General features: G+C 40.4%; 1 protein-coding gene across 1 annotated transcript in view; it reads left to right on the top strand.

The window, feature by feature from the left end:
• rasl10a (RAS-like, family 10, member A) overlaps window positions 1-21496 on the top strand; it is a 37658-nt gene that overhangs the window by 10125 nt on the left and 6037 nt on the right. Inside the window, exon 3 of the mRNA XM_088335840.1 lies at window positions 20857-20981. Coding sequence (XP_088191966.1) covers window positions 20857-20981 — 125 coding nt within the window. The remainder of the gene's footprint in view (window positions 1-20856; window positions 20982-21496) is intronic.

The raw sequence follows: 21496 nt of genomic DNA, 5'->3' as shown, positions 1-21496 counted from the left end.
GGCATAAGCTAGGAGATGATGGCAGAGAGTATCAACGTACCAAATTCTGTACAGCTCCTTTAAATGGCCAAAAGGTCTAAAAAACACACCATGCAGAAATCGATATCCAGCATCAGTAGTGACGCAATTCCTGGCACAATGTACCTTCATGTAGATGAAACACAACATAAAACAACAAAATAAGCCTAATCCAATAACACTAATGTGGTTTAAATAGAAGAGGGCTATTTACCATTTTACATTTTGGTGCAGGGGGCAAAAAACAATTCATATTGAGTTAAAAAGTCTCTCATCAAGTTTATTTAGCTTGGCACACAAAAATTGAATCGTTTTTTTCTTGTGCCACACACTCATTCCATGTCCTTTCTTGGAAATTAGTTTTATTCATGAGGAGTAACAACGCGGTTTGACTTTAACCACTTCAATCAGACAGTGGGCAACCCAGTCAAAATGACTCCGCCATTCGGTTTGAGTAGGGCTGATCTCAATGATGCTTCACCCCCTTGGAGGAGATGCGAGAAGAGTTGGAACGAGACGTGATAAGTGCGCTGCATGTCTGCTGGATTGCGGTTCACGCTTTGAGCCACACGAGGAGGCTTTTAAGCACAGTGCGCTGAATCATATCATAGCAACATTTCATCCCATTCTGAATGTGAGTGCAGACTGTTGTCAGTCACAGTCTGTGGAAGGTATCCACAACAAGAGAAGAAAACTATTAGCTGAGTGCTTCCACAACATTTCTCCGAGTGAGATTTACGGGTGCCCCTGGCTCAGCAGATAACCTGCCGAGACTCCTGACCCTTTGCCTTCCTTGATTCTTCTTCTATTCTAGTCATGTCCGGCTAATACTGAAGTCCTTCGCTTTGTGTGTTCACTTTTCCTGTCGGTAATGAACATTCTGATGAAAGATTTTCAGATCATAGCTCGCTTTGGCCGAGCGATATCTCCGATTACAGTACACCAAATTAAGTCGAGTACTTAATGTTATTCAATAAAGTCGACCATATTTTGACAAGGAGTACATTTACGTTTAGTGAATGGGCGTCTTCCGCGGGGAAAAAAAACAAAAAGACTTTGTATTAAGAGATGTTTAAAATATTCACTATTTCTTGTTGGCTAGTACATTTTGATGAAAAATTCTAAAATCATTCAAAGCCTTTTTTCATGGCATAAACATCTTCACTTGTTTTAATAAAGCAGAGTTCCTCCACTGATATGATACAGACATCCAGGTAGAGATTGTTTTCAGCTGATGTCAAGTCACATTCATTTGTATAGGCCTTAATCACCAAACGCCTTAAGGACTCCACAGACCACCAATACAACATCTCATGATATGAAACCTACATGGGGCCAGGAAAAACTAAAAAAAAAAACAGCAAATAAGAAACCGTTAGAAGGGGTTGCACTTGAGGTGTACCAATTTCAGGATGATCAGACTAAGGGCATCAAAAGACAATCCAGAGTCAACATAAAAAAAGGATTCATTGAAATCCTGCAAAAAGTGAGACTGACGCCAAGCACAAGTTTCCTGTCTCAAAATCTCGACCCATGCTCCGAAATCATCGTCAAAATATAAAGCAAGCATAAATAATATTGGAACCTGTTTTAGATTATGTGCAATACTGTAGTTAAGTGCTTGAGGAAAATGTTTGATTAAAAAAAAATGATAATTTTATTTTTGTGGTATTAACCCCGTCAATGCAATGAGAAGGCAAACTTTAAAGTAAACAATACCAGAAACCTTGCTAGAGATGTAGTCAAATCTGGATTTTTAGGAACTGATTAAACATTAAAATTCGTGGAAGATTGTAATTGATATCGAAAGCTAATACTCCATAACGACATTGAATATTTGCTTAATAAATGTGTGACGGACTCTACCTGACTTTTGATCCCTCTATAGAAAATTCTCAAATGCATTATCTTTGTCAGTAATATTCTACTACAGTGGTACCTCAATGTACAAATTTAATTCTTTCTGGGAGTATCTTTGTAACCTGAATTATTTGTAAGTAGAAATGCCTTTTGAATATAAATGAGCTAATCTGTTCCGAGCCCTGCAAAATTATGATTTTTTTCAATAAATCATAAAAGAGCATCAGAACATGAAACAAATACATATTAAAAGTAGATTACACATAACGGCACATAATGAAAAAATAGAATAAAGGATATAATAAAAATATATTTTTTGCCTCGTGCTTCTTGAAAAACTGATCCAATGGCGACTGCTTTGGCCAGTTTTTGACAATCCTTCAGACATGCGCCAGGCGGATGTGATCATAAAGCACAATGCTTGACTTGTCAACACTTTTTCTGAGTGATTTTTTTTCACAAATTCTGAGACTTCAAGCAATTTTGCCAAAATTTCCTTAATTTGGGCTGAGAGAATGACGGCTGTTCCTTCCCCCTCGACGTCTTTGAACTCACCTTGCACGGTGGTGTTTGCTTTTATACCATTCTATTGTCTCTTGCTTTGTTTTCGATGGCCAGAAAAAGTGTCTTCCTCTTCTTTTCTCCTCCACTTTTCTGCATGTTTTTTGTGGGGTCCGTTGTGAGTGATAGCTTTTTGTAGCTGTAGCATACAGTAGAATGTTTACAGAGCGGGAGGGGGGTCCGAAGAGCATGCCCGTATTCACTCATACGCACTGGTTACCAGGTAGAACTCTGGGAGCAGCGAATGGCAGTGCGTAAGGTACTGTATTTTTGACTTTGTATTCTGAAACTACTTTGTAACTAGAGGAAATATTTTTCCATTCAGGTACTTTGTAACCTTAAACTTTTATATGTAGAGATATTTGTAAGTAGAGGTACCATGTTTATTCATTTAAGACGCACGCACGCGTACACACACACACACACACACACACACACACAAAAGTGGAAAGAAGAAAAAAAGCAGGTCCTCTCACAATATAACCTCACAGATGCATGCCATGTCATTGGCTGTTGGCCCTTTCCTGTTCTGTTCTATGTGAGCAAAAAAATGTGTGAAAACTAAGCTAAGAAGCTCACTGTCTCAGATACCTTTGGAGACCTTCATGCTGATGTTCACCGAAAAAGTAAATTCTCATGTCGTTAGACCAAGGGTCTCAAACTCAATTTACTTGGGGATTGACACAGCAAGGGTCTGAGTGAGGTTGGGCCAAATCGGGTTTTCCACAAAAAAAGTCATAAAACTTGTCCTTGCCCTCATGTAGGTTTAAGATCAGGGGAGGCTGTAATAGTAGTCTGTGCAGCCCTTTGAGACGAGGTCGATTTCCGGTTCCGGGTTATCGAGTGGTGGGAATTTTGTGTTGCTCACGTCGTCGCGACTACGAGATTGCTTCAGATTCCTACTATAGCAGAATTCTGGATTGAGACTTTTTATCTTGAACAGTTGAAAAGTTTCGGGTAAGTATCTCGGACGATTGGCGCAAGGTAAGTGCCATGCACAATTGTTTTACAGTCGGAAGCTGCTGCCGATCGTTGTTGAAGGGCATCCCCTCCCACGGCTGCTAAGACGCTCTTTGGCATCCGACGCTTACAAGTGAGTATGGGTTGCTGTAAAGGTTGCTCCCGTGTCCGTAGGCAAGTAGCCCTTCTAGAGGGACGTGTCCGTGAGCTAGAGCAGTTTAAACGGAAAATGTTAGGTGCCTCGGACACCACTGCTAGCGTGGGTTGTAGCGAACCTGCTAGTCCGGTTAGCACTAGCCCTAAACGGCATGCTAATCACGGTGAGCCAATTCAGACGCATAACAAGTTCAGCCCCCTAGTTAGTCCCACTCCACCCCGGTCTACTGGCTCCCGCACCCTAGTTGTAGGTGACTCCATCACCCGTAACATAAAGCTTAGCACCCCAGCCACGGTTATGTGTATTTCTGGGGCCAGAGCACCCGACATTGAGGCTAATTTGAGGGAGCTGACGAGCAAATCTAGACACCAGGACAGGGCTAGCTACACTGATATAGTCATTCACGTTGGCTCTAATGATACTAGAATGAGACAATCTGAGATTACAAAGAAAAATATTGCTAGGACCTGTAATCTCGCCAGAAAGATGAGTCGGCATCAAGTAATTGTCTCTGGCCCCTTGCCTGCGAGAGGCAATGATGAGAGGTTTAGCAGACTAGTCTCGCTAAACCCGTGGCTGGCAAGTTTTTGCAATCAGAAGGGATTTAGGTTTGTGGATAACTGGCCTGATTTCTGGGGCCTACCTGACCTGCTGAAGAGACGGCCTTCACCCTAACTGGGAAGGTGCTCTCACTCTTTCTAAAAATATAGATTACTGTTTAAGCCTTCCATGAAAGGCTACACTAGTGCAGGCCAGGTCACAGGTGATTAGTGAACCTGTAACCACGGGTGTGAAGTCTGTAACGCTAGAGCTAACTAGCGCTATGCTAGATTCATGCAATTCACATAGTTTTTGTAGTTTAGAGCGTTCTACTGACTGCACCATACACCCTGATCTATACTTTTCTATAGCATCTTCTTCTGTGCTTCTTACCTCTGTTTCTCCCTTGTTAGGTGAGGAGGGAGAAGAAATAACATTATTTTCTACCAATAGTCATCCTGCTACTCCACCTGTCAACAATATTCCTGTGGTATGGAATTCGGGCCGCATCTGCCGTCATGCAAGGCACAAGACCCGGGACCGGCAGTATAATCCTGTGGAGGTTACCACTAAGGTTGCCATTAAGGTTCAAAACTCGCGAAAGGTTTCAGCTCAGTCCACAGTGCTGAAGCTTGGCCTTCTGAATATTAGATCACTAGCCTCCAAGGCTTTACTTGTCAATGACCTTATTAATGAACACAATCTTAACCTTATTGGCCTTTGTGAGACCTGGTTAAAACCAAATGAGTTTGTAGTGTTAAATGAGACTTCTTCCCCTAACTTTGTGAGTTCGCACTTGGCACGACCATGCAAAAAAGGTGGCGGTGTTGCTCTTATATCGGAAGATAAGTTGAAATTTACTCCTAACACCCCTACTAGTTTTAAAAGGTTTTCCGACTGGCCTGGTGTGACAGTTTGCTGAAATATAAAGTAGCTCTTGCCTCAGCTAAAGCTTCGTTTTTCTCCAAACTAATTGTTAAACATAAGAATAATCCGAAATTTTTGTTTGACACAGTGGCGAAACTTACCAGACAACAACTTAACCCAAATGGTTCCACTTATTCTGCTAACGACATTATGGATTTTTTTAATAAAAAGATTCAACTAATCAGGAATGAAATTTTTAAAGAACGCGCTGTATCCTCCTCCAATATCAAAGATGTGGAGGTGTTAGGTATGGACCGTGTCGACGGTTGTTCAGAAACATTCTCCAGTTTCAATGATTTGTCCCTTGATAGTCTAACACAGATGGTCAGTAGGGCCAAACAAACTACGTGCCTGCTTGATCCGTTTCCAGCCTCACTGGTGAAGGATCTGTTTGGGATCTTAGGACCATCAGTTTTAAATATTATTAATATATCGCTATCCTCGGGTATTGTCCCTGTAGCCTTCAAGTCTGCCGTCATTAAACCCACGCTTAAGCGACCTAACCTTGACCCAGAAAGCCTAGGTAATTATAGGCCAGTGTCAAATCTGCCATTTTTTGCGAAATTACTTGAAAAGGTCGTTGCACAGCAGCTAAATTACTTCATGTCAGATAATAACCTCTTTGAAACTGTCCAGTCAGCATTTAGGGCAAATCACTCTACTGAGACAGCCCTGGCTAAAGTAACCAATGATCTCCTTTTAACAATAGATTCCGGTGCCTCATCAATGTTACTGCTGCTGGATCTCTGCTTTTGATACTGTCGACCACAACATATTATTGGTTCGTCTAGAACGCATTGGTATCTCAGGAACTGTACTCTCGTGGTTTAGGTCCTACCTGTCAGACAGGATGCATTGTGTTAACTATGGCAATCCTACCTCTAAACAATCTAATGTCCCCTGTGGTGTTCCTCAAGGCTCTGTACTTGGGCCCCTTCTTTTTAGTATTTATATGATTCCGCTTGGTGACATTATCCGCAAGTATAATATTAGTTTCCATTGCTATGCAGATGACACTCAACTGTATGTGCCACTGGAAAAAACTGGACATTTAAGTTGTAGAAATCTGGAGGCTTGCCTTACTGAGATTCAAAGATGGATGTCACTTTATGTTTTACGCCTTAACCCAGAAAAAACTGAAATGTTGATTATTGGTCCAGCTCACTGTCGTCAGTTGTTTTCAAACACTACCCTGAACCTAGACAAATGTAATATTACCCATAGTGACTCGGTCAAAAATCTAGGTGTTATATTTGATACTAATCTGTCGTTTCAGTTACACGTGAAAAATATTACTAGAATAGCTTTCTACCACCTCCGTAATATTGCGATGATTCGTTTGATGCTGTCCCAATCAGATGCAGAGGTTTTAATTCATGCGTTTATTACTTCTCGGCTTGATTACTGTAATGTACTGCTTTCTGGTCTCCCAATGTCTAGCATTAAAAGTTTGCAGCTGGTTCAGAATGCGGCAGTAAGACTTTTGACTAAGACCAAAAAGTTTGCGCATATTACTCCTGTATTGGCCAACTTGCACTGGCTCCCAGTCCACTTAAGATGTGACTTTAAGGTTCTCTTATTAACATATAAATGTTTGCATGGGCTTGCACCCTCTTATCTCTCCGATTTGATTTCCCCCTATGTTCCTGCACGGAGTCTGCGCTCGGAAAATGCCGGTCTACTTGTGACTCCGAGAGCCAAGAAGTCTGCAGGCTTGAGAGCGTTCTCCATCCGGGCCCCGGTGTTATGGAATGCCTTGCCTCTGGAGATAAGATCTGTAACCTCAACGGAAGTTTTTAAATCAAGGCTTAAGACACACTTCTATTCCAAAGCGTATGATTGATGCCCACCTCATATTCTGTTTTGTCCTGTTTTTTTCCGAGGCCTGCCTGGCTGATACGAAGGAGAAGGTAGATTTGGGATGGGTCAGCGGACCAGGATCTGACCTGCAGCATGTCAACCTTTGCATTTATCAGCTGGCAGAGATGGGAGGCAGCGTCGTGGCCGTCATAGACTTTCTGGACTGGTTTGCAGGCTGGGGGCGTCGTTGATGTCATGCACTTTCCGGACATTTTCAACATCTTACCTAATGTTTACTATTATGTGTACAGTAATGCTAATTGTAATTCACCCTGGTCAATCCTGGAAGGGGGATTACCACATGTGAGGTCCTTTCTCAAGGTTTCTCTTTTCTCCTCGCACTGAGGTTTTTGAGTTGTTCCTTGCCCGCATGCTGGTTTGAGATCAGGTAATTGTGTAATTTTGTAATTGTAATCTTGTGCAGTCCTTTGAGACATTTTTGTGATTAAGGGCTATATAAATAAATGTGACTTGACTTGAGACTTCTTGCGATAAAGGACTATACAAATAAACATGACTTGACTTGATAGATTGATTAAGAAAATAAAGTTCAAAAAGCTCTCATTAAAAAAGCTTTTGAAATGACTTGTGTTTATTTTTTTGATTCTGTTTATATATCTCATGGGTGAGTAATGTACTAAAATATTCTTTGTTACTTTGTTTATTAGTTGGTGATGAAACAGAACAGTTAATCACTATAAGACGGAATCAACTATTTAGTCCAAGCATTTAAAAGTTACTCACCTAATAAAAAGTTTTCAATTTTTTGACAATTGGTTTGGACTTCTGATTACTTTGAGCTCGGATTCAAATTATAGCTCGGTTCTTCCTGTGCTGTCGGTGCAGAGTTTGCGTTTTCTTTTCCTCCAACTTTCAAGAATCACACTTGCTAGGTGAAGTAGAATTAACGTTGTCTGTTAAATGAATGTAAGTTCAAATGTTTGTTTCTCTTAAACTCTTCCATCTGTCAAGTAACAGTGTGGCTGGTAAAAGGGATCCCGCTGATGTGGACACAAAATAAGATTTGGCAAAGGATTTAACAACCGAAAAGGGTTGAGTAAATTTTATATTCCCCCCCCAAAAAAAGATTGTCAAGATTTCCCATTGGTCACCACAATCAAACTTATAAAAGCTTATCCATAGCAGGCTCAAGAATCCTGCTACTAAGTGCTAAAACATCAACTAGCTCATAGTGAACAAAACAAGAAAGCAAAGTGATGCACGGTCAGATATTTAAAAAATATTGAGGGTACAATGGGGATGAGACCATGACGTTTTCAATTTAACAAAAGATTGGCATGCTGGTGGTGAGAAACCAAGATGTTAGGGTGCCCGCTCTGAGGCTGGGAGGTTGCTGGTTCAAGCCTCGGCCAAATCATACCTTAGACTTACAACATTGGTACTCATTGCCTCCCTCTTGGCGCTCAGCATTAAGGGTTGGAATTGGGGGGTTGGTTACCTAATGACTAAAATGGCTGCGGCTGCATCGGCTCGCTACAGTTTAATTGTACGGGTCAGGTGTATCGACATTTCGTTCTGTGTGCATTGTTACAAAGAATGACAATAAAAGTGTCAGGCAGGACGAAAGGAAGACTGAGATCACTTTCGCTCGTTTCTTGGTTTTATTGAAAGGAAAGAAATGACAAGGTCGGATTCTTCGATCCGTTGGTTGGCGGATTGACGGAACTTGACAGGCGGGTGAAGGCTTGGCGGGAATGGTCGCGGACAGGCATAGTCGTCGTGTTGTTGGTTGGGGCTGGAGAAGAAGGGCGTCGTTGTGTTCGGAAGAGAGATCAGGAGTCAGGCGGGCAGGGCAGGTCGTAGGCAGATTCGGAAACGGGTCGGCAACGGAGATCAGGTAGAAAAACAGGAGGCAGGCAAAGAGTCAGAGGTACGGGCTTTCTGAGCAGATGGCAACAGATCGCAAAGTACAATCGAATAAAGTGTTACCGGAAGCTGGGGATTTAAATATACAGGGTGCGCCAATCAGCTGTCCTGGCTGTTGGCGCCAAATCCTGAACACAGGTGTTCCCGATCCGGGTGATTGTGACAAAAAGTAAATTCTATTCTATTCTATAAATTGACAAAGCAGTGAGTTAGTACTCTCCTATAGTCCCTATAATTCTTTGTCACATCACACAGCACATTCCAGGCTAGGATAGCCTGCATTTTTACTCATAAACAAGGTGTAAAAATGAATGGATCATTGATTACTGTTCACTTTTTTATCTTACTTGTGTCATTTTAAGGTTAATGGTGCACGTTCATCAAATACTAAATCTGTTTTGTCACAGAATCATTTATTAGGGCCGTATAATCAAAGGAACCAGGAGAAATTCAGACCAGCCCTTTAAATGTCAGAAAGTTCAATGGATATTGTTGAAGTACAGCTAACCAAATGGAGTCCATTAATTTGCCAGAAATGAGCTGAGTCAGTTAGCCTCCAAGAACACTTTTTATGTTAGATGTGGAAGAACAAACATTTCATTATTATTTTAAAATCCTGCCTAATGTTGGTAACATGTAAGATGTCAATCTTTCTCCTTGAATATTGCGTGGTCTGTCTGTTTCCTGCTGATACTATTAAACGTTTGCCACTGCACGGGGATGAGATGCGATAACAGGCTCACAGTTGGCTCATTAATTTCAGTTTTATTTTGGACACAAGCGTCTGGACATTTGTCTTACTATCATCCATCCCCGTTGTCAGCTTGGAATTACATAATGTGCCACGTTATGTAACTTTGAGCTCTCTAAATATGAAGCCCATATCATGGATTATTATTATATATTTTTTTTTAATCCATCTATCAGGACTTCAATGGTGTCGGACAAAATCTGACTTATATTTGTTGGCACGCAACAAGCTTTATTTCTTTGATGCTATAGTACTTTGTAGGACTAGGCAACCCCCATCAAAAATAGTCTTTTAGTACACTTTTACAAACATACGGATTGTAATTTTCATATGCGTGGAGCAGATGTGACATAAATTGAACCTTTTTTCGTTGTTATGTTAACATTCTTTAATAAATGTCTGTCAGAATAATCTCCCTTCAAAGCACCAACTATATATTTGCCTTAGTACTGTGGTGCTCATTACGTAGATTGCGAGCTACCGGTTGATTGCAGGAGTAGCTCGGATTAATTGATAAATAGTGAACAAAACATTTGTTATTGGAGTTCGGGGACCAGAAAATTTATTGCCATTGTCACAACCAAACTTCATTTAGAGCATCAAGTCATCCATTCACAGTTAAAAGAAATTAATGCAAAGATCCATAAATATTCAGAATAAATAGAGATAAAAAGCCAATACCCATATATAAGCCAATAAACACATTAAAAGTAAAAGTGCAGACATGATACCATACAAACTCAATAGCAGTGTCAGGACCAGAACAGAAACAGGACCCAATTGCGTTACGTTTCTCAGAGGTTTTATCAAAGAAAAGAGGAAGGGCTGCGTCCACGATCCGTTGTTCGCTAGGCGCGGGAAGCAAGTCGCTCTCGTACTCGGATTGAGTTCCGAACACGGAAGTGGATCTTCCGTAGCGAGCGATGACGGTGTCAAGGATGGAAAAAAAGGTCACTAGCCAGGACAGGAGAGTAAAAACGTGGTCGGGGTCAGAAACGGGTCGTAAGCGGGGACGGGAGAGCGCACGTGGTCAGGATCAAAACGGGTCGTAGCCGGAGACAGACGGGAGCAAAAACGGGACAGGTGGGAGTCAGGGTCAAAAAAAGGCTTGCCTAGTATACACTGAGGTCCGCAGACGCACTGACAACAGGGGATTGACAGGACCGGGTTCAAATAATGATAGGGAAGCAATCAGAACCTGCGGTAGTTGGCGCCAACTGAGTGGGCACAGCTGAGTCACATCAGTAATCATGACAAGCAGCATGATTGAATCGGTCACTGTTCAAGCAAAATATAATATATTAAAATGTTATTAATAGATTACACAAATCATTTATATGCATTAAAAAGAAGGTCCTAATACAGACCTTTGAGGAAATCCACATCTAATGTTAATAATTTTTTGAATTGCAGTCGCAAATCTGTACATATTGAAATCTATTTGATAGCTAGAAGTGTATGTTGGAATTTACCACAAGTTGCATGACTTGATTACTGGACATTTAATATTTTTCAATTTATCCAATTATTTGTTGCAGTTGTATCATTGTACACAATTATTGGCAATGAAATAAATAATGACATGAATTGTGTCATGGTGTAGACACTTATTACAATTCTACTAATATATTATGTACTTTCATTTGGGTTAAAAGTATTAAATTTACTGTATTTAGGCTTGCATTGAGAAAAAATGTCAAAATTCAATTCTACAAGTTTTTTATGCTAGATTATAATGTAGAATGAACAACAGTGAGACAGTCTAAACAACAGACAGTGAGCCAAAATAACAAACAATTGTGCTCAATAACAGTAAATAAAAAACAGCCCTGGCATCCTCAGTAAACTTCTTTGCGGGTGTCCGATAGTACAAACAGAATCAATGATTTCTCTATACTCCCCCTCTTATATCACAGAAACAAGGGCATTTTAAGAAGTTTTAATGTCCAAAAACACAATAAAAACATCGACTGATTCACTTAACAACATGTATACCAGTGGTTGGCAACATTTTCTACATACATATACTCATGGCCCGGCCCAACAGTAATATTAGTAACATTAACAATAACTACAACAACAATAACAACAACAACAACAACAACAACAACAACAATAATAATAATAATAATAATAATAATAATGATAATAACAATAATAATAATAGTTTATAATCTATAATCCACTGTGTAATCACTTGACCACTAGGGGGTTTAGCTAACATATGAAAAGGCATTAGAGTTTCATCATCACACTATTTTTACTCACATTGTTTTGCCTGACCTATATCCCATAATGCTCCATTACAACAAATAAGTGTGATGATGAGATAAAAAATGGGCAGCACGGCGGCGCAGTGGTTAGCGCGTGTTCAGCACAGTTCTGAGGTCATGAGATCGAACCTCCTGTGTGGAGTTTGCATGTTCTCCCCGTGCTTGCGTGGGTTTCCTCCGGGCACTCCGGTTTCCTTCCACATTCCAATAACATGCATGTCAGGTGAATTGGCCTAACCAAATTGTCCCTAGGTGTGAATGAGCAAGCGAATTGTCTGTCCCTGTGCTCCCTGCGACTGGCTGGCAACCAGTTCAGGGTGTCCCCTGCCCACTGCCCGAAGATAGCTGGGATGGGCTCCAGCACCCCCGCGACCCTACTGAGGATAAGCGGCGCAGATAATGGATGGATGGATGGATGGATGAGATCAAATCTAAAAGCCTTTCCCCTTGTCATCTACAATCATACCCGGGTTTGATTCCCGTTGTATCCAACGCTGAGCAAATTAGGTCAGCAAACATCTGTCGACTGATTAGTTATTTCTCGAATCCGATATTTTACTACTGTAATACCTCGGTAAAACGCGCACCCAAACTTTGAGGGGCTTTTTGGGTGTAGGCCCAGTGGTTGCTGATCACTGCTTTACACCATTTTGCCTTTTTGTTAGCAAATGCAACTCATGAGCGGTGAGCCGTTATCTCTATAATATGTAAAAGCTTTACATTGCTTGAAGAGAATTTAAATATTCTGCAAAGGCCATTTATCAGTAAATGAAATTAGTTTTTAATTCTCATTGGGGATGCAAAAGATTTGAATGTCAAATCTGGTTCTGTGACCAATTGTGGATGCTAAGTACCTGACAGCCCTCCCCATACAGAACACAAGTGCATGGCTCCATCATAGCGATTCACTGTGACTTCTTAAATTAGGGGAGTTGGACAGCTTTGCCATTTGTCATTTGCTGGCAGTTGTCAGGGAAACGTGTTGTGTTTTGGCTCTTGAGGATACAAGGAGGAGATGCTCTTTTGCTTCCTAGAAGACCGTCTCCAAATATTATGGCCACACTTCACAGCCGTGCTTCCACAATCACACAGTGGCACAAATAAGCATGCCCACACATGCATTTTAAAATATTCCACTTGACTTAATCAGCACTTCTTATTTTTTTATTTCTTGATGATCCGCGGGGATATTTTCTCTCTGCGTCCTTGCACCCCTCGGCTCTCCTCGTCCTCCCCATCTTCCTTCTGCTCCTCCTCCTACTTGTCCTCCACATTTTAAAAACAGGACTGTGACCAGGAGAAGGATATGAGATGAGAATACATGATGCTATTTTTAGCCCAGCTGAAACTCAAGTCACAATGCACCTGACGATTGTCAGATGAGGCTGCGTTGTGTTGACATGCTCTTATTTAAAAACAAAAACAAAAAACACTGCAGCCTTGTCTTACCTTTGATGTCAGTTGATGCACGTTCGCCTCCATGTTTTAGCAGCCTCATTTTCCCTGCAGATGTGTACGGCTCATCACACTCTGCCAGCCTCTCTCACGTTAGTGTATTCTCATTTGCAAGTTACACCGATTCTCGCCCTCGCTTGCCACCACGGTGCGCATAAATGATGATCTTATTTGTTTCTCTGCAGCGTGAAGCCTTCTTCAGCAATGAGAGGTTTTTGTTTCACGGGGTGGTTGTGGAATGTAAATACCACAGGGAGACCATTGTGACTAATTAGAACAATGATTGCTTTCGAAAAGGGGTCAAATGTGAGTCATGAGCATGAAATTAAAATATGAATCCTCATTATTACCTCGATACGTGGTATTGTTTTTGGATGTGTTTTGCTTTAGAGGCGCATCGGACACAACAACGAAATAATTGAAAAATAATAGACCGCAGAAAAATAAAACTTTCATACATCGCTGTAGCACAAAAAACCCCACTCAAATTTAAACAAGACTTTATTTTATAAGTCATGTTTGTCATGATTGCTCATTGCACTCACCTGTGCCCGCTCGTTTGGCGCCATCTGCTGCTAGTTGCCTGATTGATTCCCCTCCTATTCATAGCCAGTGCTCCAATCACTCCTTGTCAGTCCGTTAGCGAACCTCTGCATACGCAAGGCAAGCACTTTGACTCTGGCTCCCATCGGTCCCGTCTTCGTCCGTTTCCCACTCGTCTGTTCCTGATTTTCCCGTTTGCTCCAGCTAACGACCCGTTTTTGCCCCTGACCACGCTCCGATTTTCCGTCCCGACGAATCACATCCGCATTCCGATCACTCTCCGATCCCGTGAGCTGCTTGCTCCCTCTGTCCAGCGAGTACTGGATCGCTGGTGTTTGTTTCCTCACTATCCCAATAAACTTTTGTGTGAAACATTACGCGATTGGGTCTACCATTTGTTCTAGTTCTGACAAAGTTGTGTTATACCTTTATATAAAAAGTCTGCCTTCTTCAGGGAATGGTTTAATTGTGTAACTGTGGCCTGTACAATTAAATATGACTTGACTTAACAAATAGATCAGAAAATATATAATTTTTCCTGTTAAGGAAAATTTGTCTGCTTGTGTAACCTTGTGTCCAACATTTTTAAAGACTGTGTTAAACTGCAATTTTAACCAACGTCTATCCCAAAACTTACCTATCTGGCATAGATATGGTCTTCTCACCGTTTTTTGGAGAAGGTATACCACCCATTCGTAAGCCTAAGTACAGTACTTCATTTTTTTAAATGCTCAAGAATAAAATAGAACAGAATTGTCTTTATTGTCATTGATATCAATGTTGTGAAACATTGTATGCAAGGAGATTAGACGTGGTACTCCAGATAAAAGGATCAGGATAAAAAAGCAAATAATTTCAATGTATTTAGAAAAAACTGGCCTAAGTAACTGACCTAAGTTGTAATAATAATGCAATTAAAAAGAATAGTGCATTGTAACAATCGTGCAATTAAAAAGTGCATAATAAGCAAAATCTCCCTCTTTCCTTTTAATTCTTCTACTTCCTCTTTATTTGAATTTTACCCAACCTGTATGAATACCTGCAATTTTCACTTGCCCTCTTGTCCGATGACTTCCAGTAAAATGACATTTAGAGGCCCTCAACTTTGGAATGACTTCTTTTTGTAATTCATGTCCTCCCATTTAAGTCTTTATGAAGTCACTGAAAATAAACGTTATCTTTTCAGTTCATTTTTATCCAAATCTTGCCATTGTATTTTACTCTTGACACTCCCTGTGGGTAGGTTCGTTATTTTTTTTTACTCTTTTTTCCTCTGCATTATATCTTTCTTCCCTTTTTGATCTTATTCAATCATGAGTTTTACTTATATATAAAAGAACTTTGAGAAAAGTAGTGAAATATTGTACATACATTTCTGGCCTCACACACCCCTAGCACAGTTCTTTCATTGTACTGAAATAGATAAACATAAAAGCAAAAGAGAAGGAAACCTCCGCGGTTTCCCCTAGGCAAACATAGCAACAGAAGGTACAGATAAGGCAAAATCCTTTTAGCATCCACATCTTTAATTCAAATAAGTCTTGACACTTTCAATATTTAATGTTGTTCTGAGCCAGCGAGTGTCGAAATTCGAAAGGAAATGTGTCAGCCCGAGTTCATGACGGTTGCCAGCTTAATTTAGTTCAAATACTCAATGCAGGAGTGGAGGTCATGTCTTCCATCTTCCCCAACATTATCTCAAGGCTGGCTTTCTTTTCTCATTTCCCCTTTGGAAAGCAAGCCTTGACATCACACTTTCCATTTTCATTTTCTAGCATTATCCAAGGGGTGATGTAGCAGGTCAGGGGTTGGGACTAGGTCGTTACAGAATAGGGAAACACTATGACCTATAATGCCTATGTTTTGTTTCAATTGATTTTCTAAACATAATTCAATGGGAACAGAACTCAATGCAGTTCAGCTGCTCCGTTTTCTTCATTATGTAGTCTTCAACATTTTGAACAAGGACACTTGTTTATGAATTTGCTTTGGGTTGTCTGCCTCTCAGAATAAACAAATGCTCGTTTTTTACCACTCCAAGCAAACAGCATTTTGAATAGCTAAAGAAGCACATACGGCCGCTTCTCTATTATTACTCAACATCATTCTAGCCATCCATCCATTTACTATGCCACTTATCTCAATAGGGTAACGGCTATGCACCAGTTCACCCTAGCTCACTTTGGCCAAGAGTCAGTAGACCTTGGACTCTTTTTCATGGACGTACAATTATGAACTTGCTTGCATAAATAGGCAGCACAGTGCATTTTTACCAACGTTTGACCCAAAAATAGCTTACTGATATACGTTAGATAGACCAGGGGTCCCCTACAACCACAGACCAGTAGCGGGGTGTGGGTCGTTTGGTAGCGGCCCACCTAGAAGAATAAATATTTTTGGCGGATTTTTCTTCTTTTTTCTTACACCGCTAAAGTCACACCAAATGTAATCTGGGTGTTTGAGGTGGTGGGTATGAATTAAAGTCAGTGTGGTTTGCAGTGTGGTTTGCTGTCATAATTACTGATGTGAATCACCTGTGCCCGCTTCTAACTCTGATTGGCTCCCTGTCCCTATTTAAACCCACTCCTTTCTGTCGCCTGTTGTCAGTCCGCCTGAGAGCCTCAGTTTATTCTAGGCAATCTTTTCGACCCTGAATCACTCCTGTTTTGGCTCCCGTCAGTTTCCCAGCTTTGACCCATTTTTTCGTTCTTGACCACGTCTACTCTCCTCTCCTGGGTTTCGACTCGTTGCTGATCTCGACCACATTATTTGCTCTCCTGACCCGGCTACTGACCTGTTTTTTCTGCCCCTGACACTGCCATCACTCGCCACGGAAGTCCCACTTCCGCATTCAGAGCGGCCTTCCCCCCGCGACCAGCGATCACCGGATTGCGTGTGCAATCCTTTTCCTTCTTCCCAATAAAACTGAGAGAAATGTACGCAAGTGGGTCCTGTCACTGTTCCTGACAGTTTGCATTGTCATGGTGAAGATGATGGTACCTGCTGTTGACATTTTCACTTCTGCGTCTTGCATGGCCAATCAATAAGAAGAATGGTCAATCGATAGGAATTCCATCATTTTAGAAAGATAGTAAACTAAATAGTGGCCATGGAAAAATCTTTGGCATTGAAGTCAAGATCAATCAAGATCAATTGCAGTTGGAGGATGCATGGAACCCCTCCATTGCAAACAAGCAGTGCAACTGCAACACCAACACATTTTTAATTGAGTATTTTGCTTCTCGGAGTATTTTGTGTGGTCGTATTTTTAATTACGTGATATGTTGTGTTAAATGTTATGATAGTGACCAGTGTGTAACTCCCACGTCATGCGATGTTGGTGCAATATTACGAGGACACGACATATTGCACATAACTATAAAACAGACATAAACTTATAATTAATATAATAATGAATAATGTCATACTATTATTACTATCATTATATTATTATTATTATTATTATTGTTGTTGTTGTTGTTGTTGTCATTGTTGTCGTTGTTGTTGTTGTTATTAAGTCTGCTTTAGGTAAGCTAAAGCATATTTGGACAAGCCAGCTTCATTTTGGAATTAGATTCTGTGGACTGATCAAAGTAAAATTTAGTTATTTGGACATAATAATGAGTTGTATGCATGGTAGAAGAATAAAGCATTCAAAAACAAACACGTGTTTTTTTTCATGAATGCTGTTGGGGGTACTTGGGTGGACGGGTGTTCGGCCCCCAACGGGCCACCCATTGCAATGTGTGTGATTCTATAGGGCTGTTTGGCCAGTTAAGGTATTGGCAATGTTGTTAGAGTTGAAGGTTTTATGGAAACTATTGAGAATCAGCAGATACTAATGAAAAATGTTCAAGAATAAGTGACAAAGTTGATGTTGCCCGGGTGCTGAATACTTAATATGACCTTTAAAGCTGGATGTCTATGCTCAGAAACCCTTAAACCTGACTGAACTGTAGGTGGTTTGTAAAGACTGGTCAAAAATATCTTCAATTCTATTTCTGCTACATATCAATCCAATTTTGGGCGGGATACACAAATTAATGCACCTGCCTTCTTTTGTTTAAGTAAATATTGCACACCTTCTGTGAATACCATATACTTCATTTCACTTCTCTGAAGTATCACTGTTTGCTCGCTTTATGATATATTTAACTGAAATTGTTGATCCAAACCACCAATGATTAATTTAGATTCATGCCAGAATAGGGGTGAAATTAATGTCAGTATCTCTCAAAAGTGAGAACACCTCTCACATTTCTGCAGATATTTCATTATAATATTTAATGTAACAATACCGAAGTAACATCATTTTGACACAATGAAAGGTAGTCTGTTTGAAGCTTATACAGCAGTGTAAATTTATTTTTCCCCTCAAAAAACACAAATAGCCTTTTGTAGCTAAACCCCTGGTAACAAAAGTGAGTACACCCTAAAGTGAAAGTTCTTAAGGTGTCAATATTTTGTGTGGCCACCATGATTTTGCAGAACCGCCTTTATCTTTTGGGCTCAGATTTCACTAGAGCCTTACTGGTTGCCATGACAACATGACGAAGCTGGGGGATATTCAGGATCTAGTGCTTCTTCATCTTCTTCCTGAGGATGGCTCAAATATGTGATATTGGGTTTAGATCTCCTTAACCCTTAGCCCCTTTAAAATGTGTGTTCATCTTAAAGGTGTGTTCTGGGTCATTGTCAGGCTGAAATTCCACCCTGTGAACCAGTTTCTGGAGGAAGGGTATCGTTCTCTTTTCCAGTATTTTACAGTACATGCTTGAATTCATGTTTACCTCAATGAAACGCAACTCCCCAACTCTAGTTGCACTCATGCAGCCCCAAACCATGACATTCTCAACACCGTTCTTGACTGGGGGCATGACACAAATGTCTTCATACTCCTCACCTGGTTGCCGCCGTGCTGCCCACTTTTTTATCTCATCATCACACTGCCAAATAAATGAATCCCTGTCTCATCAGACCAGAGGATATTTATCCAGTAAGCCATGGAATTTTTTGACTTATCTTTAGCTAACTTTTAGTGGGCTTTTTTGTGGACAGCCTTCAGTAGATGATTATTTCTGGAGCAACAACCATACACACAGATTTGATGAAGTGTGCAGCATATGGTCTGATTACTTCCTGGCTGACCCCCCACCTCTTCAACCTCTGCAGCAATGATGACAGCACTCCTTTCTTTCGTAAAAAGCATCTGGATGTGACCTTGTGCACATTGGAGTGATGCATTTTGTGAAATGTAGTGTTAAAGGCCAATCATATACATTTTCTGTATAGTTGATTATACTGGTGCTGAATTAATGTTTAAATGAAAGCATAGCTCATGCATTTTATATCTATAATGATGTATGTATTTATATTTGTATTCATTAGCACTTATGTATTTGTATGTAATACAGTATCGTATTTTCCGCACTATAAGGCGCACCGGGATATAGGGCGTACCCCCAAAAAATAGTTTTTGGTCCTATATCTTCCATAGATAAGGCGCACCGGATTTTAAGGCGCTACAATGGGAACGTCGACAAAACAGTCAGATGATTCAGTCAAACTGATTACCCCCTTAACATTCCCGAAGCTTGCAAAGAAGCAAATACATGTCATAGACACGTGCAGATGCGGTGTCCGTACGATGTCACTCAAATGCATCGTTCCATCATTCGGAAGGTTAAAGTCTTGGGATTCAAGAAATGCCAAACATTCCTTAGTTTCTATTTTCTTTTTCACTCGCAACTTTACTGTGCATATGACAATAAACACTTGGAATTGAGTTTAATTCAAAAATAGACACTACATTCCATCCATTATCTGCACCGCTTATCACAGAAACATCCGGTTCAGTCTGAAACAAGATACAGGGACAATATAAAATCCGGAGTAGCTCACCAAAGTCGTTGTGTGCATAATAATGTGCAGCCAATGTCCTCTTATATCCATGAGGGTAGTAAATCCAGGAGAATAAAATATTTGCAAATACAGAATAGAAAAAAATGCTTTCTCTATGCCGTCAGCGACGTGCTATACGCATTCATCTTTTTCGGCCAATTGCAGGCTTTGTTTTGCCGTCCAAGCCAATGCCAGCCTGTAAATGATAAAAAGGATCCGCCCCTTGACCTCCGAATAACTTTAGCCAATAGTGATCGATTCAACTGATGATTGACACGTCTTTTTTGGCCAATTGCGGGCTTTGTTTTGCCGTTCAAGCCAATGCCAGCCTGTAAATGATAAAAAGGATCCTCCCCTTGACCTCCGAATAACTTTAGCCAATAGTGATCCATTCAAATGATGATTGACACATTAAATAAATCCCAGCATACACCGCGGACTACTTGGTGTTCGGGGGAAAATCTAGTCGGCGGCTACAAGTTAGTTGCAAGACTTAGCGAATTAATTTTGTTCCATAAATAAGGCGCACTGTATTATAAGGCGAATGGTCAGCTTTTGAAAAAATAAAGGCTTTTAGGTGCGCCTTATAGTGCAGAAAATACGGTATTTAAATAAAAAAATCCCAACATTAAATTGTTCTCTATATACAGGTTTATAATCTAACTAACTAACTAATCATCAAATGTGGACATTAAAATAAATAAATAAATAAACAAATAAATAAACCTATTGGAAATATTTTTTGAGTTTTAACCGACTGCTTGCTTATTTGACACATTTTTCGGCGTGGGAAAAACAATTACAGCCATACAGCAATCTTCTTATAGCCTTGGCCAGTCCTAATGCCACAATTCTTTTTTTAAGGTACCCAGGGAGTTCCTTGCCATGGTGTGCCATATTGGGCGTTGCACAAAATTGAGTAATTTTATTCATATTTAGTTTCTTTTGTCTTTTATTAGCATATTTGGTATTGGAGTAATCCAAAAGTAATTGAAAGTAATCCAATTAAAGTAACCTGACCCAACCCTGACTATTAAACAATATACCACAGGCTCTGCAAAAATGCAAGCGGTGTACTCAGGTTTGTGAGATACTGTAAAAACATGTTTTATCCAGGCCCATGACTAATAATCAAGCATTATTTGTGCAATCATGTATTCTAGGAGTGGCTTGATTTGCGATGCCGAGGCGTCCGCAACGCCAACGCCTACATCCTGGTCTACGACATCTGCTGCGTGGAGAGTTTCGAATATGTGAAGATGATCAGGCAGCAGATAGTAGAACACAGGTATGGTCGGCACTGCACATGCTTAGCTCGTAACTATGGAACTATATTTACAATGACATCACAATGTCTTGAAACAACAATACACTATATGATTGCATCGGCGAGACACCAAAGTGAACAATAAACACCTTTGTGTCAGTTTGACATTGATGGATAAGATGCAGTACTCCTATATCTTTTAATCCCTTCAGCATACTGACAGTTTGGTAATAACATTTTATTCTTCCATTAGTGCATCTGAGAGGACTCAAATGTGACTGGAGATTCAAAGATGACATTTAAATCATATTTCTTCTGGTAATGGACAGCAGATGTGGCAAATTGACAAAGTGAAACAGAGATAATACTTGGCAGTGGGAAAGTGCATACATTTTTAAAAGTGTAATGGCTGGCTTCGTTTTCTGCGCTGGCACATGACTAGAATGCCCCCGTATAACCCATTGACCGAGCCTGACTGTGCTTGTGATAATATGAAAGTTTATGGTCTGTATTGCGGTAGCGCTATAAAATCCAGC

Source organism: Urocampus carinirostris, chromosome 5 (genome assembly GCF_059441175.1).
Source record: "Urocampus carinirostris isolate Australia breed hairy pipefish chromosome 5, RoL_Ucar_1.0, whole genome shotgun sequence".
Taxonomy (NCBI): domain Eukaryota; kingdom Metazoa; phylum Chordata; class Actinopteri; order Syngnathiformes; family Syngnathidae; genus Urocampus; species Urocampus carinirostris.
This window is presented reverse-complemented; position numbering and strand designations above follow the sequence as displayed.